This window comes from Tetrao urogallus (assembly GCF_951394365.1).
Source record: "Tetrao urogallus genome assembly, chromosome: 3".
Taxonomy (NCBI): domain Eukaryota; kingdom Metazoa; phylum Chordata; class Aves; order Galliformes; family Phasianidae; genus Tetrao; species Tetrao urogallus.
The window spans coordinates 85,053,839-85,073,457 of record NC_136815.1 but is presented as its reverse complement, the minus strand read 5'-3'; the positions used below and the strand labels follow the sequence as shown (position 1 = coordinate 85,073,457).

Here is a 19,619-nt window from a genome sequence, read left to right as displayed (position 1 = left end):
GCTCATCTCCCCGTCATAAAGTCCCTGCAAAGGAGCTGTTTTTCCCAAACCCGCCCCGCATTTTCCCCATCCACGTCCCGTCCTTCCTCACCACACCCCCAGGCCGGCAGGGGGCGCCCCACAGCCCAGCCCCGCACCCCCAAATCAACCGCAGCCGTTCTCCCGAGGACAGCGGCGCTGATTGGTGGCGGAGCGGCCCGCAGCGGCGAGCGACGCCTCGCGATTGGTCCGCAGGTGCCGCGCAGGGGGGGACGCAGAGGGTATATAAGGAGGGAGCGGCGGCAGCGGAGCGTGGTCAGTCGGAGCGTTGTGGCGGAGAACGGGCGTGGGGGGCGAGGCGCAGCCCGCAGCCACAGCCGCCCTTCCCCGCCGGTGACGGCAGCAGCCGCTCGGTCCGCCCGCGGTGGCGGCGCTGGCCGACCCCAGCCATGCTGTGCTATGTGACCAGGCCGGACGCGGTGGTGATGGAGGTGGAGGTAGAGGCGAAAGCCAACGGCGAGGACTGCCTCAACCAGGTGAGGGGCGTCCCCCGTGGCGCGGGCGGCGGTCTCCCTTTATTTCCTCCTTTTTCTCCCCTTCCTTCCGTGTCGGATGCAGGGCTTGCCGCATCCTTCTCCTCGCCGCTCTCCGGCCCGGCGATGGTTATCGCCTTTCTCCTTCACTTGTGTGAGGGAAGGGCGGGCTGCCGGGGGATGCGGCGCGGGCTCGGGAGGCCTCGGCCTCGCTGCTGCAGCCCCATCTTAACCCCCAACCTGGGGGCAGGAGGACACGAGGAGACCCGTCTGGCCGCGGCGAGGCAGCCCGGGCGGGGCCCGCGGTAGCTGAGGCCGTGTCCAGGTGCGGCTAGCTGCGGGAAGAGCCGAGTGCCGCTGCCCCGTCTGTGCGTGGCGCCCGGGTAAAGCCGAGCCCCGCCCGGGGAGCGCTGCTGGCTGCGGGGCTCGGGCCTCTGTCCCGAGGGGTCGTGAAGTCCGCGTTGTTCTCGGCCGGTGAGGATGTCGCCTGCTCGCTCTCAGTGCTTGTTTACGTACTCCCTCTTCGCACGCTGTCTTTTGAAAAATCTATTTAAAAAAAAAAAAAACAAACACAAAACGCTCGTGAACAGGGTTTCTCGTTTCAGGCTGCTCACGTGCAACTCGATTTTTTGAGTCGTGGTATCTTTGTCTAATCGTGTTGTTCGTTCCTTATAAAGGACCTCTTTCTTTCAGGTTTGCAGAAGGTTGGGGATCATAGAAGTTGATTACTTCGGACTGCAGTTCACTGGCAGCAAAGGGGAGAATCTATGGCTGAATCTGAGGAACAGGATTTCCCAGCAGATGGATGGTTTAGCTCCTTATCGGTTTAAATTAAGAGTCAAGTTCTTTGTAGAGCCGCATCTGATCTTACAAGAACAGACTAGGTAAGGTAAAGATGGCTGTAAGCAAAGCTAATTTTGTTTTCAGTTTTGTTAACTTGTGAGAATGATGATGCGGAGGCTCTATTTCTTCCATCTTCTGATATTCCCTGTTCAACTCAGTTTTAAAAATCCATTATTTAAAAGTATTCACTTTCCAAAAAGAAAAAAGTAAAGGCATGAGTAGCTAGCAATAAATGGGAAATTAGTGCTGGAAGAAACTGAATTAGCAGCAACAACTTATTTCTATGGCAAATGTGTGTCCGATAGTAACCCCAGCTCAGTAGTGTTACTGTAGGTCGTTCTAAGGCAGGAAACAATTCCTCCCACAGAGCAAAAACTTGCTGAATTCCTTTTTGTCTGGTATCATGTTACAGTAGCTTTCAAACAGCTACAGGGCCTGTGAGGCTACAAAAGAAACAGCTGTTCTGCTTCTCTAGCCAGTCCTAGTAACTAAATTGTTACACTGCTAGCCAGACTTAAGATTTCGACTCCTTAGATGAGTGAGGAGTGCTTGCTTTCACTCCCTGAGTTTGATTACTGCCTTTCCACTTCATCTGCACTTGCTTTCTCTTTAGGGAAAGCTGAGGATGTAAGTTTAATACTGATCTCTCAACTAATATTTTTTGTTTAAAGTAGTAAATGGGGCAGACAGAAATCCAGTGTCTGGGTGGTAGTGCCAAAATGTGTTTTTGCTGTTGGCCTTTACTTGGTACTTTCAGAATTAATTTACAGCACCCTTGTTCTGCACAGAATATTTGTATAATTTGGTCAGAAACTGATGACCTGATTTGGTGTTTATTGCATGGAAAGAGGTGTTTTGAGTTTTTCTTTAGTTATGTGTAGGGGTGAGGCTTTGGGGAATGGTCGTTGCCCAATCTGGTTGAAGTTCTCAGAAGGCTGTTTGTAGAACTTTTATTTATTCTACGTAGTAGATTTAGTTGGGCAAATACATTGCAACAAATCCAGTGTTTGTTTTTTTTTTCTTTTTAAGGAAAATTCTAACTTCTGTGCTGTATCTTTGGGCTCTTATTGAATGTTTTTCTTCAAAAAAAAGATTGTCTTAAACATTCTCAGTGATAGTAAGTTTAAAAAAAAAAAAAAGGTAAATAAAGGATTTTTATGTAGAACAGAAGAAGCAACAAGGTCTCATTCCTGATGAGGCAGATGAGATTGCCCCTGAAGTGTTGGATGCATCTCCTCACTCAGACAAAATCAGGGTGAATCTGAGGAAACAAAGTGCAGGTGTGATTGGTGTTTTGCTGTTGCTGCTGAGTGTTTGTTCTGCTTTACAAGGCACCTGTCTTCCTACCTTCAACACCATCAATGCAAGTCTTGGCATGTTGTCTAAGCTAACAGAGCTTGAAGTGGTGAAACATACCCCAAGGGCCTAGGAGACAGGTTTTGTAGCTAGGCTGCAATAAAACTTGTATGTACATACATCAAAGTCCATGAGTATATTCCACTGTAAAGATGACTTTAAAAGATTGTAGATGGGATGAGTTCTCTTTTTAAGTATGGATTAAGACTGTTCTGAGACTTTAACAAATAAGTCTAATGCTGAGACTCAGTCAATGAGAGGTCTATTAAAATGAGGCTGTGGTGAAAATGAATTGATGTTTTACAGAGAAGTGGCTTATCTGGGGCCTTAGGAGTATTCACATTTCAAGATAATTGCATAAAATGCTAGCTTGAAGTGAGCTGTTCAGTCCACATCCAATCAATATGTGCTAAAAGTGCTTGCGTTAAAAATTAAATCTGTGTTGCAAAATAGTTTGTGTTGGCTGCATTTTAGTTGTCTGCTCACTAGCCTGCATGTAACCAGACCTGGAACTCCATAGAGGTTGTGGTTAATGTGTATTTCTGTAGTGTTGGCACTGAGTTACATTAAATTTGCTATTCCTTCTCAGGTCTGCCAAAGGGTTAAGCCATGCACCCCTATTTTAGTTTAAATGCAAGCTTGTGTAGAATGAAGGGAAAGATAAAAAATATGTTGAACCTGTGGCTGCATCAGTAGGTATATCATAGAATAGAGTTAAAATGAGCTGTACAGTTACAACCAACACCTTGCTTCTTTCTTTCACTTGCAAAGTCAGTGTTCTGGATGACAAAGAGATGGGTATTCTCTGTTTCCTGTAGCACAGCTACATGCACAGCTAGTATACAAGGAGGGTATTTCTGGCACTGTTTTGCTCTAGTCTTTGCAGGAGGAAAGCTGGGGAAGTCTCAATTCTTATGTTCTGCCTCTGAAGCTGACTTGCCTTATAGGTGCACCCTGAGACTGCAGTTGAAATCTGCGAAGTTGCAAGTAATTGTAAAATCATCTGGGTGATGGATGTGCTTTGCTGTGACTAATAGCAGATGTTGCCACTGAGTTGTTCTGGTTTCTCCATACGCTTGGGATGTTTTGTTGACCTCAGTTTGAGCACTTCATGATAGAGATCTTTGTCTCGCCTTTGCGTTTAGAACTTGGCTGTACATTTCTGTTGCTTTTTATTGTTCAAGTTTCCACATGCTGTGCAAGGAGCTGATCTGACTGCTGAACATCAGCCCGTGCTCCTGTTATCTTTCATCACTGGAAGATCGCGGCCTCATGCATTTTTAATATTCTGATGCAAGAAAGCCTTCCTGCCACCAAGTGCGAGGCTGTCGTTGCGTCTTTGACCGCTGTGGCAACACACTGCCTTTGCTGAGTGGAAAGCCGAGGAACGGTTGTGCGGGGTTTGCAGAGAGCTGCGCGGGGCGGAACCCTCACGGCCGGGGCGCTCAGGGGCGGTGACCGCGAGTAACCCGAGCGGAGAGCGGCGGTTCCCGCCAATGGGCGGCCCCGGCTCCCCATTGGTGCGCGGCTCCCCGGTCTCCGGGCAGAAAGCGGGGCCCGGCGGAGCCAAAGTCCGCGTTTGGGTCATCGCCCAAAAGCAGAAATAATTTTCGAGTGGAGATTGCTTGAGCAACGAAATGTTTACCCACCCCTTTCAGAGCGGGCCGAGTGCTTGTCTTGTGTAATATGACTGAAAAGTATTCTTATGTAAGCTGCGGCAAGTTAAACAGTGTGTCTGCTTCTGATGAGACCCAGAGTCTCACGAAGCGTTCAAAGTAACCGTGTTCTGCCAACTTTTGGATAGGTGATTAGTGCTTTGGAGGCTGCTGTGTGTGTTGTTTCTGAGTCTTGCAGTTCTGCTAGCTAAAATGAAGAGTGGGCTTGTAAAACTCCAGTGTTAGATGCACCTGGCCATGAGAAAATAAGGAAAATACCCCATAGTCCCATGCTGGCACAACTGGCATTTGTTACAGTGCAGTAAGGTCTGCTGTAACGGACACCAGGACGTGTGGATCTGTCTCTGCAAGCAGAGCTGAGTTGCAGTGGGTGACCTTTCACACGCCGAGCACAAATAGGGATAAAGATAGCAGGGAAGGAACGTAACCGTGAGGCTGTCTTTTACATATGGTTTATATCTGCTTTTAAAAATAGGATGATAATCTATTTCCTCAGCGATGTATTTTTAGGGATAACAATCCTGTCTTTGGTTTCTCTAGTCTGTGTAGTTGTGAATTACTGCACAGCAGCAGTGAGCTTACCCTGGAAGCTCTTTTTGGGGCCGTCATACCCACAAAGCACAGGCAGTTCCTTGGGATGGGTGCTAAGATTCTTGCCAGAAGTCTGACGAACGGATGGACTCCCCTAATCTGGGAGCTGTTAGTCATGCGGGCACTTCTATTGGCGAAGGATTGAGTTTTGGCACTTCTTCAGCTGTCGGCTGAGTTTAGAACATATCTTTGTATGTAAACTTATCTCTATTTGCACTGTTTCCCTTTGGTTTAAGCAACAACAGGAAAAGCTGTACGATGAGCCAAATTTTCACTGCGGAATTTTGAGCCCTGACGTATGTAATTGTCTTCAAAGTTTTTTGTGAAGGAGAAATGAGTCTTCTATTGCATGTACTTTTCATAGCTCTTATTCTGTGCAACCCTTAGTTCTATTCCAACTGATTTGACAACAGGCCGATTTCGACTCTTTTCCTTAGAAGTATCAATACTTCCCTGTAATGACATGTTTTTGGCAGTAGCAATCCAGCTGGTCAGCCTGCATCTGAGTTCTTTCTGAGAGGAAAGTAGCACTTGATTTAGTGCATGGGTTTGCTACTTATGCCAAAATATATTCAGTATCAAATTACTTGTTTGCAACCAGCAGGTACATTAATCATGGCTGTGCATCGAAGTGCTTTAATATTCTCATAGGACTTATATGGTGCGGAAAGTTCTAGGGCAGTGTCACGATGGCTAAAGAAGTACAAAATCACCCATGTAACCAAGTGCTTGAGAAAAGCATGTGTGTTCTAACTTTCAAACTGCTTTTTCTTCCCTTTGGCAGGAGGCAGTGCTGTGTGGTGGCTTTGACAAACTTGTTGCTTTGGGCATTTATCAGTATTTCTAAGTAGAAAGTGGGAGAAGGTATTCTATAACTGAACATACAGGAATATCTAGCTGGCATGAGGTTGGGGTGATGGAATTAATGTTCTTTAAGCTGCACAGACTTCTGTACAAATGCTGTCATGTATAGAATGCAGCATATTTGTGACTGCAGTGGAAGGTTCTGTTTGCTTTTAAAGCTATCTTTTAGCTGTGAGATGTCCCAGTATGCCTGGAGAATGTTAAGGTGACTAGCAGCCACAATACGAAATGGATGCACTTCTGATGCACTTCTACTTACGAAGAACTATTTTCTAAGGAGAGCTAAAGGTTAAGTGGAACTTTGGCAAGAGTAGTAACAAAGTGGCAGGATGTACTAAAGGATATTGAAGGGAAGAGAGGAAAAATGCCTTTCCTTTCAGTTATTTCTTAAATTTCTAGCAGGTAATAAATATTAACATACCACGTACAACTGAGGTGGTGAATGGTGCAGAAACAAAAGCAATTACTGTCTTATGGTGGTCAAAATAAAGTACTCTGTCAGCTATGTTGGGAACCCGACAGATTTCAGTTTAAAACAGCTTTAAACTCATTGGATAAAAATTCCATTAAGTATAAAACACTAATACTAAAATAATTCCTTGGAAAATTGTGTGCCCTTCTACTGCCCAGCTTGTGTATCTATAGAGGTGCTAAAAACCTTTTTTTATTATTTATATCTAGAGGCTGTTAGAGAGATGGATTAAGTGTTGTCTAATGATTTCAGTAGAATCTCAGCTTAGGTCAGAAACTAATTTACAAAACCTTAAATACTTTCTGGTGAGTAACAGTATCTGTAATATGACCAGCTTTTCTACAGGCAATCTGTTGGGCCCTTTACACTTCACAGAATTAGAAGTCCAACTGCCTCAGGGCTCCTGTTTTTTATTTTGCTGGGGTGTATTCAGCAGTGAAAGCGCATTCTTTTGCATTTGTTTGAGGATAAAAAAAGGTTATAGTTGTGTATAAAAAGAAAAATCTTTTTATAGTCCCAGAATCTGACTGGTGTAATGTTTGCAACCTTGAATGGTGTTGATTTTTGCAGTGGATATTGATGTATTTTTGGAAAAGCATAATCTTAAAAAAGGCTGGGTGGGAAGACAGCGCTAATTAGAACTGCTTTTTCAGATGTATAAAACACTTGCAGCACTCATTCTTTCAATTTATAGATGCTTTTCCTTCCTGTGATGCATTTCAGGACCAAAAAAGAAAAACACCAGTGCTGTAGCTTCATCTGTATCTGCAGGAGCCATCTTTTGTTTGTTCAATTCCCCTTCCTTGATGTCAATAAGGTCTCCTTGCCAGAGCAGAACGCTGGCTTTTCCTTATGTAGTCAATGCTGTCATGTATGCAAAGTACACAAAATGAAGATACAAGTATTTAGGTGTGGCAGATGAAAACATGTCAGCTAATGAGAATAAAATTGTCAGTTTCTTCTTTGAAATACTGTAGGTGTAATTAGTATGTAGTTAGCAGAACTAGAAAACCTGCTTTCATACTAGCAGGAGCAGAAGTGCATGGAAAAGCCTTTTAGTTTAGGTAATGTTGATTGGGATCAAGGAAATGCTACTGTTTGGATATATTTTGCCCCCAACTCTTTAATAATTAATTGGATCGGATTTATGGATAGATTTATGAATGGAACTTTGAAAGGAGTGTGTACAACCCATCCATCCACTTGAAAACCCCCAGCTATGCCTTTCTATGGCTCAAGCCAGAGGGACAGAGGTTGTAGCAGAAGTTCGAGACCTCCTGCAGGAGGAGCCTAAACAAGGAATAGCCTGCTAACAGGAGAGACAGCTGTTGTGTCAAGTTCTTGCGTTCCCACCACTCAGATGTGCATTCTGCAAGGGGAAAAGACTTCCCTCAGGCCCACTGAAGCGTAGATCTGCATCTAGACATCTGAGTGATGCACTTAGAGCATTTGTCTGGCAAGCAACCACAGCGTTGCTGTAAGTGTGCTTTGTGCAGGTTGTAAAGGGCAATGCTAATGCTGCAACGTACTGCTGTAATGGAGAAGCCTATGGGATGATATCTAATGTTTTTCTCCTTTCTGAAGCTGTGGATGTGGGCATTTGGGGGGCTGATATTTGTGTTGTTTGAGCTCTGGTTTTTACCTTTATAGAACAAAGAATGAGCACGCATTTTGCAAGATATGTAATGGATCATGGTGGGAAGGTAGCCCTGTAAACTGAAGTGTGTTATAAGAGGAGCTGCATGTGACATCCAGAGTTAGCTTTTCTTTCAAAAAGCAGTCATTAACCAGCATTTGAACTTCAGTGATCCAACATAACTTCTTCAAAAAGATTGCATTTAATTTTAGAGAAGATGGTAGAATGAAAATGTCCTGTTGGTGGTAGAAGCTATGATGTATCCCTGTGAGTACTAGACTTGATTTATTGAAGGCTTTCTCAGTGAAACATAATTACTGCTGCATCTGGCACCCATAAACATGCTGAGTGTTAAGAAAAAGTGGAAAGAAAGGTATATTTCCTTCCCTGAAGGAAGATGAGGATGAATTTGCAGAAGTAAAGGTAGACTACAGTGGGAATTAACGAGCTGCTGTTAATGATGGTAGAGAACTTGATTTGTCTGATTGGCCTATTAGCTAATTAAGAACAGCTTAGTGAATTTTCCAGCTCATCTCAAACTAGACTTGATTCCAAGTTACTCTCTTATTCATGGCAAAAGTGCCATCTTTAACTGGTGGCAGAGCTTTTGCATCTGTGTAGAGGAAGTACATTGTCCCTTGTGTGATAAAATTACATATGCTGTTTGAGCTGCTCTTCATAGATTTTCTTTTGTAATTTGAAAATAGTAACAAAAGAAAATAAAGGAGATTAACCTATGTGTTTCATTGGTATTTTACTTAGTGAGTTAGTCAGTGGCCTTAAAAGTGAAAGCAACTTTTATTAAGACTGATGTTGAAGTCTAGCTTCTTTTAATCATGCTTTCAGACACTGCCTTTACTTGTACTCTCATCTTCAAGAGCACAGCAAGAAGGTGGGCTCCTTTCCCCTGTGCCAGAATGTGTTATACTCCCTGGAAATTCTTGATTACCAAGTGCATTTGATGTGTATTTGATATGTATTTTGATTACCAAACATGCTGTATCATCTAATATAAGCAAACATTTCTGATTTCATTGCAGGCATATGTTTTTCTTGCATATAAAAGAAGATCTTTTGGCTGGTAATCTTCAGTGTTCCTCAGAGCATGCAATCGAACTCAGTGCATTGTTGGCTCAGATGAAGTTTGGAGACTATAACCAGAACACTGCCAAGTACAATTATGAAGAGCTGTGTGCAAAAGAGCTCACCACTACTATTCTGGAGAGGTAAATATATATATATATATATATATATAATGAAATAATGGAATAATATGGAAGCCAAAAGCATGGAATTTTGGTTATGCCCTAAGCTGCTGATGCCATGGTGTATCTGGTGGGGCTAAAATGCTTTCCTGTGTATTTTTCATTGTGGATTTTATGCTGATTCAGGTGAATGCTTAAGGAGAGGGTAGCTTAAAAGAGAAGTCTTGGTTGCATTTAGCTTTTATGGTTTTTAAGCAAATTATAGTATTATCTCCAAATATTCTCAGAATGTTTTAGAAATCTTCTATTAAATGTCTGACCTGTTTTACCCAGCTATAGATTTCCAGTTATTTCAGACCCAGAAGAGTAATCTGTTTAACTAGGTCATCCAAAACCCGTGTTACACCCACCTGCTAGCAGCAGCAGCATGTACTTGAGTTATTTCATCTATCCTTCATCTTTTCACCAACAGCATTATTGCAAAGCACAAGGAGCTGGAAGGTCTAAGTCAAGCTTCTGCTGAATATCAGGTTCTACAGATTGTGACAGCACTGGAGAACTATGGGGTAGAGTGGCACTCTGTTAGAGACAGTGAAGGGCAAAAGCTCCTTATCGGTGTTGGACCTGAAGGCATATCCATCTGTAAAGATGACTTTAGTCCTATCAACAGGTATGTCTTATGTGGAAGTGTTTTTCATTTTTCAGAACTGCTGTGTGTGCCTCTGTTTTTTTTTTACATAAATAAACATAACTGCTCTGAATTACTGAAAGGAGCTATTGCAGTGTAGGTTGTGAGGGTAGCAACAATTAGTCTTAATACTTCTGAAGCAGTGCCTTCAGTATTACAGGCAATGGTGAAAAGTCATGAAATGAAGGTAACTTGAGGAAGTGCACTTTCAGGTCGTGGGAAATGCCCTTTAAATCTAATTTTTTTTTTTCTTAGGATTGCTTATCCTGTTGTTCAAATGGCAACTCAGTCTGGGAAAAATGTGTACCTGACTGTTACTAAGGAGTCCGGTAACAGCGTCGTTCTCCTGTTTAAGATGATCAGTACAAGGGCAGCCAGTGGACTCTACAGAGCAATTACAGAGACCCACGCGTTTTACAGGTCAGTGCTGCCATGTGAATCCATTTAGCTCTTCCCTCAAGGCCGGAAGCTGAATAGCTTTTTTGTTCCTTTCCATTCTGTGGGATTGGAGTGTTTGAAAGAAAAAAACTTTAGCACTCTGCTATGAATAACAGTGTCTTAGGGACAGAAGCTTGCTGTTGTCTTCATGATACCTTGTGTATGAGTCAAGGTGAGAGTGAAGGAGCAGGGGAGAGCTTGTTTTTCAAAACATGTAGCTGTAGTTCATGCATGTGTACTTGATATGTACTCATATGTCCTTTATTAGGCTACTCTTGTTGCCAGAAGTTCTCTTCCTACAGCTCCTATGATCCTCCTACGTTTCCTCTTGACTCTGCTTATGTACTTAAGATTCTGTTTCATGCCAGGATCTATCAGTTGTCTTTATCCTTCTGTCTTTGAGGCAGAGCTGTTATAATCGATTTCTGATGGCTGATTATTTGAAACTACTTCTCACTGCTATGTGAAGTCCAGCACTGATCAGTAGAAGTAACCATCAATGATATTTCTTCTCTAAATTAACTACCACATCTTGGTTATTTAAGAGAAGAATTGAACTTCAGCAGAGGAAGATGGCAAAGACCTGTGCAGCTTCTCATACCAGATCAATTTAATACAGTGAGAGTAATTAACATCAACTAGTTGCCTTTCTAACTGCTGCAGCTACTTAGCAGCTAACCACTGCTTATTTTGTGAGCATGATGTTAAGCATGACTTGTTCTCCTTAATTAGCTGCCTGTGCACTTTTATTTTGCATTCTTACTACTTTCTAGGCAATTAAAACCTTAAATAACTTATTAGACAATCTTAACTGTCTGGTCTTCGTCTCTGCTTGTCATTTCTGCTGTCCTTTGCAGTGTCTGATTGTAATTAAGCAGAATTTTAGTTAGTATTTGCCCAAAAGCTTAGATTCTTGGGCCTTAAACCATCTGAGGCTGTAGTCCTTTATTTCTTATCCTACGTTGTCTAGAAAGGTGACAATGTCTTAAGCTTCTGAGGTTTAGATCACTGATCTGTGGTTAGGTTAGCTGAGCACTCTAGCAAATGGAACTGCATTCATTTAATGCTTTCACCCTGATTTACTTCAGGTGATGCAGTGCTGCTGTATCAATACTTAGTGTCAAGTAATGCTTTTAACCAAACTTGCACTGTGCTAAAACATTTGGAGAGCCTGTTAGGGAAAGAACTGTTGGTTGTTACGCTGGAGGCTATTAATTACAGTTATTTAATGTACAATCAAGGAATTACCATGTGAAGAGGTGCTGCCAGGCAGAATTATGTATTAAACAAGTGTTTGCTGTTTGTATTTTATTACCTTGACTTCTTTCAGTAGGTTGATTGTTTTACCAGATTTTTGTACCTTTTCAAAGATATCAAATGTCACATTCTCTTCTGTTTTGAAAACAGCTTGAAAAGTATTATGCAAACAATGTCATAGATCTTAAATATGTCAGACCGGTTTTTGTTTTAGTTTCAGTATGTTATTTCAGCTTTAGGAAAAATAATTCTAGAGATGCTTAATAACTAAACAAATTTGCATTTGTCCTACTGTTTTATAGGTGTGACACTGTCACTAGTGCTGTCATGATGCAATATAGTCGAGACTTAAAGGGCCACCTAGCATCTCTGTTCCTGAACGAAAACATTAATCTTGGGAAAAAATATGTCTTTGACATTAAAAGAACCTCAAAAGAGGTTTATGATCATGCAAGAAGAGCTCTCTATAATGCTGGCATTGTGGATCTTGTTTCAAGAAGTGACCAAACCCCACCAAGTTCTCCTCTGAAATCTTCAGAGAGTAGCATGAACTGTGACAATTGTGAGGGCCTTAGCTGCCAACAAACAAAAGCTCTGCAAGAGAAGTTACGGAAGCTAAAGGAGTCCATGCTTTGTATGGTGTGTTGTGAAGAGGAAATAAATTCAACCTTTTGTCCCTGTGGCCATACAGTGTGCTGCAAGGCCTGTGCTGCCCAGTTGCAGGTAAGTCCAATGCCATTGAAGTGAGAGTTAAAGATGTGGAAGCTTGGTTTTCTGAATACCTACAGTCCCAGATTAATAAAACAGTGCACACTGTTAGTGAAACTGAGTTTTAAAATAGCTCTGAGTGAGCTAGCTCCAAAGGACATTCTGTTCAGATGAGTTGGAAAGATAAGCTTTAGCTGTGCAAGTTCTATTGTGGTGAGAGTAAGGATGAATGTCAGAATGTCCTGTTTTAAATATGGAGATTGTGAAATACTGCTTGTCGTGTAGTCTCCAGTGAAGGTAGAAGTGTTCAAAATCTGAAGTAAACTAATGTCCTTTTTTCCTTTGCAGTCATGTCCTGTTTGCAGATCTCGTGTAGAGCATGTCCAGCATGTGTACTTGCCAACCCACACTAGTCTCCTCAATCTGACTGTGATATGATCTCCGTACACGCTTTAAACCCATCGTGTCCTCTTTAAACTGCACTAATACAAATTGCAACCATTGATGGTGAAGAAAGCAATCACTCTGGCACCAATCCATGATTAAAAGCAAAAATACTGCATTTTCAAACATAAATATTCTTCGCTCAGCGTGCCCAAGATGGTTTGGGACAGCTTTTGAGAGCAAAGCTGTTAATTGATTTATGTTACTGAAAAGGAAAATCATGTGTAAGTTTGTAGTATGGCAGTGTTGCCAAAAAGCTAGGGAGCCCTGGAGAAATGTGGTATATGCATTGTTATACCCAGCAAGAGCAATGCAGCCTTTTCTTTTACTCTTCCAATTCTTTTTTTTTTTAGTTCAGTCATTCCATTTATTTTAATAGTAAAACCAGCTTTTACAAATATCTGTTTAGTACGGCTTGTAGCTTCTGCTTTTAGTCAGTTGCTTTAAAGGGGGGAGAACACTGGAAAAAAAAAAAAAGGTTAAAAGGGTTCCTCAGGCAGCTGTGTTCTGTTTTCTTGAATAGAAAATCCCAGTGTGTAGCTTTCAAGGCAGAACAAGTTGGTTAATTTCAAAGTGCTGAGGGTAGATCAGGAGAGTCTTGTAGTTCATAATGGTGCCCTATGGAAAGCACTGTTGAGGGGCTCCATCCATGATTCTCAGGCAAAGTATTCCCAGTATGAACCTGGGAAGATCAGCATCCAGCTTGGAGGGTGATGGCAGCTGCTGCAGTCAGCTGCCCTGAAGTTGACTTTATTGCTGGAGATTGATATCAAAGTGTCAATCATGTACCGTTGTGGTCATGCATAATTTTAAATGCTTTCTTTGGTTAATGTCTTTATTGGCTAGGTTATTAATTGCTAAAATGTTTTTATTCTCCACCTCCCCCCTCCTGTTCGGGCATTTGAGACTCCAGTTTCCTAGTATATTCTCCAGGATACAGAGGGAACTAGAGACCGTGTTTGGGTGCAATACTGGCTTATTCAAAGCTAGAAAAATACACTGTCACTTTACTGAATCTTTCTGACTATACTTTTCATATTGCCTTAATGTAGCAGTAATGTGTGTTTATGCATCTGTTTCTTTGCACAGACATTTTGTCAAAATATTAAAACTCTACTTTTTTATGACACATTAGCATATAAACCTTACTCTAAGAGGGTATTTATTTTTTCACTTTGTAAAGAAAATTTTGTTTCCTCATGAAGCGAGAGCTTTTGTCCTATATTGTAGGCAACTTCTGTCTTTTTATATTCAGATTAATAAAGGACTTTAAAAATCTATTTTGTGTCATAGGGCTGTTTTGTTCTGAAGTCCTTCTGCAGTATTACTGAACTGAAAATATAGTAGTAAGTATTGATGTTTGTCAGCTGGATTTTGTGGGTGATGTTCTAAGAAAGAGGAGATAAAGTGTGTAGAAATGCAGAGGGAGCAAAGAAAGTGGTGTGAATAGCCACCTTTGCTTAGGCAGTGTGTTTTACAACAACTGAGAACTTCCAGCTGCAAAGTAGCCTTCAAAATCAACTTTGTGGAGAACTTTCCTGTGGGTGCCACTGAATTTGCTTTCAAAGATAAGCTCTAGGAAAAAAAAAAAAAACCTGCATTCTTCCTGTATGCCACTTACAGGAAGGGATAGGTGTCCAAGTATATTCAGAGAAGGTTGTCCTACTCTCATGCCAGTGTACAATGATACTGAAGCATCCTCATTTCCTGAAGATTTTGTTCAGTGCTGACGCAATTACACTAACATCTAATCCATCACCCTATGGCAGCTGGCAGGAATGGATTGTAAATTAATTAAATTGATGTTAAGATAGGTACCTGATTAAAAGCATTCAACAAAATCGAACTTAAAGTAGGCAAATAACTTCTAATTAGATCTGCTGTGTAATTAGACATCCCAATAAAAATAATTCCGGTAGATAGCACTTTAATCAAGGTAGGGTTTGACAGGTTGTATGATATAGGTGAAATTTCAGCAGAGCCTGTGACTCCTCTGTAGGTGTTTTCTGTCTCACCTTGCAAATCTAGGCACAGGATCAAATAGGGGAGCCATAGTGCAGGTTCAGGCAAGAGCCTGTCAAGTACTGTTTGTATTTGAGGCTATTTGGAATCCAGGTCTGTATTGGCAAATGAAGGTGTGGAGCACAAGCAGGAGGTAGGATGCGTTTGATGTGCTCTGCAATCAGTGTTTTTAACTAAATGCTATTTAATTGTTGGGAACTGAGTACCAGGTAAACTCTTCTGAACACTGCATCCCACTGAATCCTGCCTATAAAAAACTAAGTGAAGCTTTTAGTAAGATGGGCAAAGAAAATATGAGTAGCTTTGTTGTGTTCAGATAGCTTTCTTTGTGAGTGTTTAAAAGCTAGTTAATCATGCTGTATTAGTTTTGCTTAACCATCTGGAGCTGCTGCAGTGTGCACTGCTCAATGTTTGCAGTTCCAGTACGCACTCATGTAAGAAGTACCATGCCCAGTCCTTGTGAGCTGCCAAGAGCTGTGAAAAGCATTACAAGGAAACAGTAGGAAATCTTGAACTCTCTGTGCCGTGTAGCTTGCTTCAGAAAGTGTCTGGTCTCCTTTGCCAAAGTCCTGTTAATTCTCCTGAGAAGCTCTGTAATAGATTGCAAAAAAGATTTAAAAAAAAAGATTGTAATAGATGTTAGTGAGGGGAAAAAGAGAAGCAACATGATAGTTCCTGGAAAAAGCTGGAGCTTGTGTCCTTAATGCTTCTAGGAGCTGAAGGACTGATCACAGCGCTTCCTCTGGTGCTTCTTGCACCTTACCTTTGTGTGTGCCAGGTACTTCTAGCCAAGGCAGCTTCCCATCTTTGCGAGAAAATGTTACCTCAGGAAATTCAGTTCTTCCCCTTTACAGTCACTGTGCAGCCTCTGCAATCTCATGGTGCACACACCAGGTCATTTTTAAAGGCTGCAGCTGCAGGTTTCTGCTACAAGTAACCACACTGGAATAACTTGCCTTTGGAGGTGGCCCTACCAGCTGGGTGAGTCGCTTGGATCTGGCAGTGGGGCTGCATTCAAAAGCAGCCATGCAAAAAGTGAACTGGGAGTCTGAATCCTAGGAGAGATGTTTTACCTCTAGGTACGCACACATGTTATGTATTGATGAGGAAGTTGGGGATTTAGCTATAGCTACACCTGGGCTATGATAGCCGGGAGCATCCAGCCCTCCTCTGGTTCCTGCCTGGCTTTCATCCTGCAGCTTGAGGGAAAGCTCGGCCTGCAAGGGACTGCAAAGGCAGGAGCTGAGATGCTTCATGTTGCAACTGTCAAGAAAGCACTGCTCTTTAGCACGTAGTTGCTAATTCCAAGATTTGCAAAAATGTTAAAAAACCAAAGAAATGCAGAATAGAGGCTTTGGCATTTTTAAATTATGTTGGTTTATTCCCCGAGCACTACAAAAGCATTTACACAACAGCATTCACATATTTTAAGATTTATTTCCTTGTTAAGGCAGCTCTGTTGTGTTCCCCACAGAATGCCCCTGGGGAAAATTCTCATCTGCCAGCCTACGCTGTTTCACTTCACAGCAGCATGCTGGCACGTTGATCAAAGATGGAGAACATTCACTGCTCAGATCTTCTGTATACGGCCTTAAAGAACAAACGCTGTGCAGAGCGGTGAAGTTATGGCTTGACAAATCTTAGCTTCAGCAGTGCCTGGTCAAAGATCCTTCTTGAATTTCCCTCAGAGCCCTTCTGTCTCCTCTGCGGGTGGTAAAAGTGGTGGTTTCTGTGTCCTTTTGTTATCTGTGAAGGTTGGTCGGATCTAGGAAGAGGAGCGGTGCTGAGAAAAGGCCTTCAGAGCCCTGCCTGAAGGAAGGATGGAGATGAGAGGTGTCTGGAGCAGGGAAACAGGGTCTGCTGCTCCCTCAGGGTCAGGCCAGGGGAGCTGTGGCTGTCGAGTGCAGGGGGTCTCTGGGGCTGGCCAGCAGCTAGCAGTCAGAGCACTCACGCATACAGAGTTCCTGAAAGATAAAGGTCAAGCAAACAAACCGTTCCAGTTTTCCCAGATCTTAACATCAGGTCACTTGCTGATTTCTTGCCAACCAAAATGGAGAATGTTTGCCAGTTGCTTGGAGCCTCGGGGAGGGCAAGAAGTCAAACAGGAGAATCTACCTGCCCCTGAAAGCTGGTAGCTTCCTCTGCCTTCACTTCCACCATCTCCTTTGTCACCCGGTTGAGCGTCCCCACTCTTTGCTGACCTTTCCTTGTTCCTGAAAACTTTTCTGTTTTGTCAGCAATGACAACTGGGTTCTGTCAGTGGGCAGAGTGAGAACAAAATCAGTAGAACTGAATCCTTTCCCTTACTACTGGGGTGCCAGATCAAAAATGCCTAAAGCTTCCCTTTCAGGGTCACTTAGTGGTAGGGAAAGGATTGTGTGGGTGTGTGCAAGGTATTTCCTATCTCTATTTTTATTTATTTAACTGGTGTCTAGCTTCTCCGCTTCTTCAAAGCAAATCAGTGCAGGTAACGATAGACAGTAACATGGCAACGCTTTACACAAACAGGCTTTCTGGAGCCAGATCTTCCACTCCTGCCAGAAAGCTGTTTGTCAGAGGAATCCATGCATCTGGCACCCAAATCCAATCAAAGCACTACAACCGTGGGAATTATAAAGACATTGGCAGCTCGTCTGAAGAAACAGTATTTGTTTTCCTTGTTTAGAGCTATAGATAGTCAATAGAGGACTCTCATTCAAACAGTAACAATGATTGAAGTAAAGCAGGCACAAAAATCAGACTGTTACACCAAAGCTGACCCACTTCTTGCTTCAGAAGACAGAGCTCCAATGTGGCAAACAGAGAAGACATACCCAGCAGCAAACAAGCCCTCAGGATACACTGACACACTCAGTGTTTCACCTTAACACATTTGTCGGTGCCCCAACCTGACCTGGAATTCTTACAATCTCCTTCAGTTCTGCTGTGGTTTCTGATGCTGACTTCCACTTCAGCCTCTCAAGAGACTCCCAGCAACAGGGTGAGCTGGGAGCACCAGCCTGCCTGGGAGATACGCTCAGTGCCAGGGCACACTGACAACACGTGTGTTATTCATAAGGGCAGCAGCAGCTTCTTTACATTACATTTAGTGCACTTAAAGTGGTGCTTAGCCACCTTGTTGCTGGGGCTTTCCTTTCCTGAGGAAGATGTGCATGTGAACCTCTTCTGGGGCTGAAATGCATAACCACAGCTCCACTGTTCCCTGGCTGAAATATCCCTCTGCTGTGGTAGGAGATAGATGAGAACCCAATCTTCCCCAGTAAAATATATATAGAAATAGATTGCTTCGTTTTTGCTTTTGAGAATAATTGCAGTCTTCTTGGAGGAGACATTAGAGACTAGTAGGGAAGGTCTGTGGGGAACATTTCTTGCTAGGACAAAGAGAGACAAAAATGTATTCAGAGAATCATAGAGTCATAGAATGTTTTGGGATGGAAAGAACTTTGAAGATCGTTTAGTTCCATCCCCCTGCCATGGGCAGGTCTGCCACCTACCAGATCAGACTGCCCAGGGCCCCATCCAACCTGCTTGAATGCCTCCAGGAATGAGGCACCCACAGCCTCTCTCAGCAATATGTTCCAGTGCCTAACCACCCCCTGACTAAAAAATGCCTCCCAACATGTAGGATGAATTTCCCCTTTTTTAATTTAAAACCATTCTTCCTTGTGCTCTCATTATCAGGCCATGCAAAAAAAGTCACGCTCCCTCCTGTTGATAAGCTCCCTTTTAGAACTGGAAGGCCACAGTGAGGTCTTTCCATAGCCTTCTCCAGCTAAACCAGCCCAGCTCTCTCAGCCTTTCTTCGTAGGAGAGACGCCCTACCCCTCTGATGACCTTTGTGGCCCTCCTCTTCACCTGCTCCCACAGTTCTATGTCTTACGCTGGGGGCCCTGGCATACTGTTGTGCAAAAGACACCTTAGGCCTGAGATAGGTTCCCAAGTGTTCAATCACTGACACTTTGCCTTCATGTTTTGTTCCTATCTGAAGGGTTTTCCTCACAATCAACCCTCATGTCATGAAAACAAGGCCTTTATTGCGGATGTTTTTCCTACGTGGCAGGAAGCTCTGTGGCACTGGAAAAAAAGAAGCGTAATCCCAAACCATGAGCACAGTGTACCAAATGTAAAATCAGCTGCATAGTTGTAACTCATCTTAAAAATCCTGTCCCTGAGCTAGAGGGGAACATGTGACTGTGAAAAGCAGAACCAGCAAGGCTATGAAACAAGTGGCAGGAAGACAAAGTACAACTCCCCAGCAATCACATACATTTCTGTGGTTTCTAATAATAAATGGAACCATGTCATATGCTTCTTTTCCCACACTTAGCTATGCAAACACCAAATTAGCAACCCCTGGCTGCCAAAACTTTGTGACCTAGCATCAGTCACAGCCACAGAGAATGCTGCATTGGTGGTGCAGACAGAACCCCCATAGCTAATCCTCAGCCAAGTGCTGTCTCCCTGCACTGTCTGGTGAGGATTCAAGTCCTTTGCCATCTCACTGATGTGCGTTTTTCCCAGGGCAGTGGTGTCTGTTCTTACCCAGCATATTTGTGGAAGGGTTACAGCAGTGTTGTTGAAACACAAGCACCTTTCCTGGACACCTACTAAGAGACACTCATGCCCAAATGCGTATGGTCAGTCTCTGGGAGTTTTTCCTCACTATTGCAGACTCCCTGTTCTGCTTCCACTGCAGCTCTACTGAAATATACTTCTGCCAAAAAAGGTTTATTTGCACCTGAAAATTTACTTTGGGTTAGTGTTCCGTTTTAGTAAAATACACATGTTCAAAAGGAGAAAGCTATGTATGTTGGTGAAAGGATATTTTAGTTTGTAGCTTTGTCCGGCTTAAGAAAATTGTCATAAAAATGACATCTTCAAGCTTGCTATACTCTCAAAATAGACAT

General features: G+C 42.9%; 1 protein-coding gene across 1 annotated transcript; it reads left to right on the top strand.

Moving 5' to 3' along the window:
• Nucleotides 1-428: 428 nt before the first annotated feature.
• On the top strand, nt 429-12,684 carry MYLIP (myosin regulatory light chain interacting protein; the record flags this gene model as incomplete). The annotated part of the gene is made up of 7 exons (XM_079533203.1): nt 429-515; nt 1,206-1,396; nt 8,991-9,176; nt 9,628-9,825; nt 10,099-10,263; nt 11,841-12,261; nt 12,595-12,684. 7 exons carry the CDS (start codon nt 429-431, stop codon nt 12,682-12,684), a joined length of 1,338 nt encoding a protein of 445 aa, XP_079389329.1.
• Nucleotides 12,685-19,619: the final 6,935 nt, after the last annotated feature.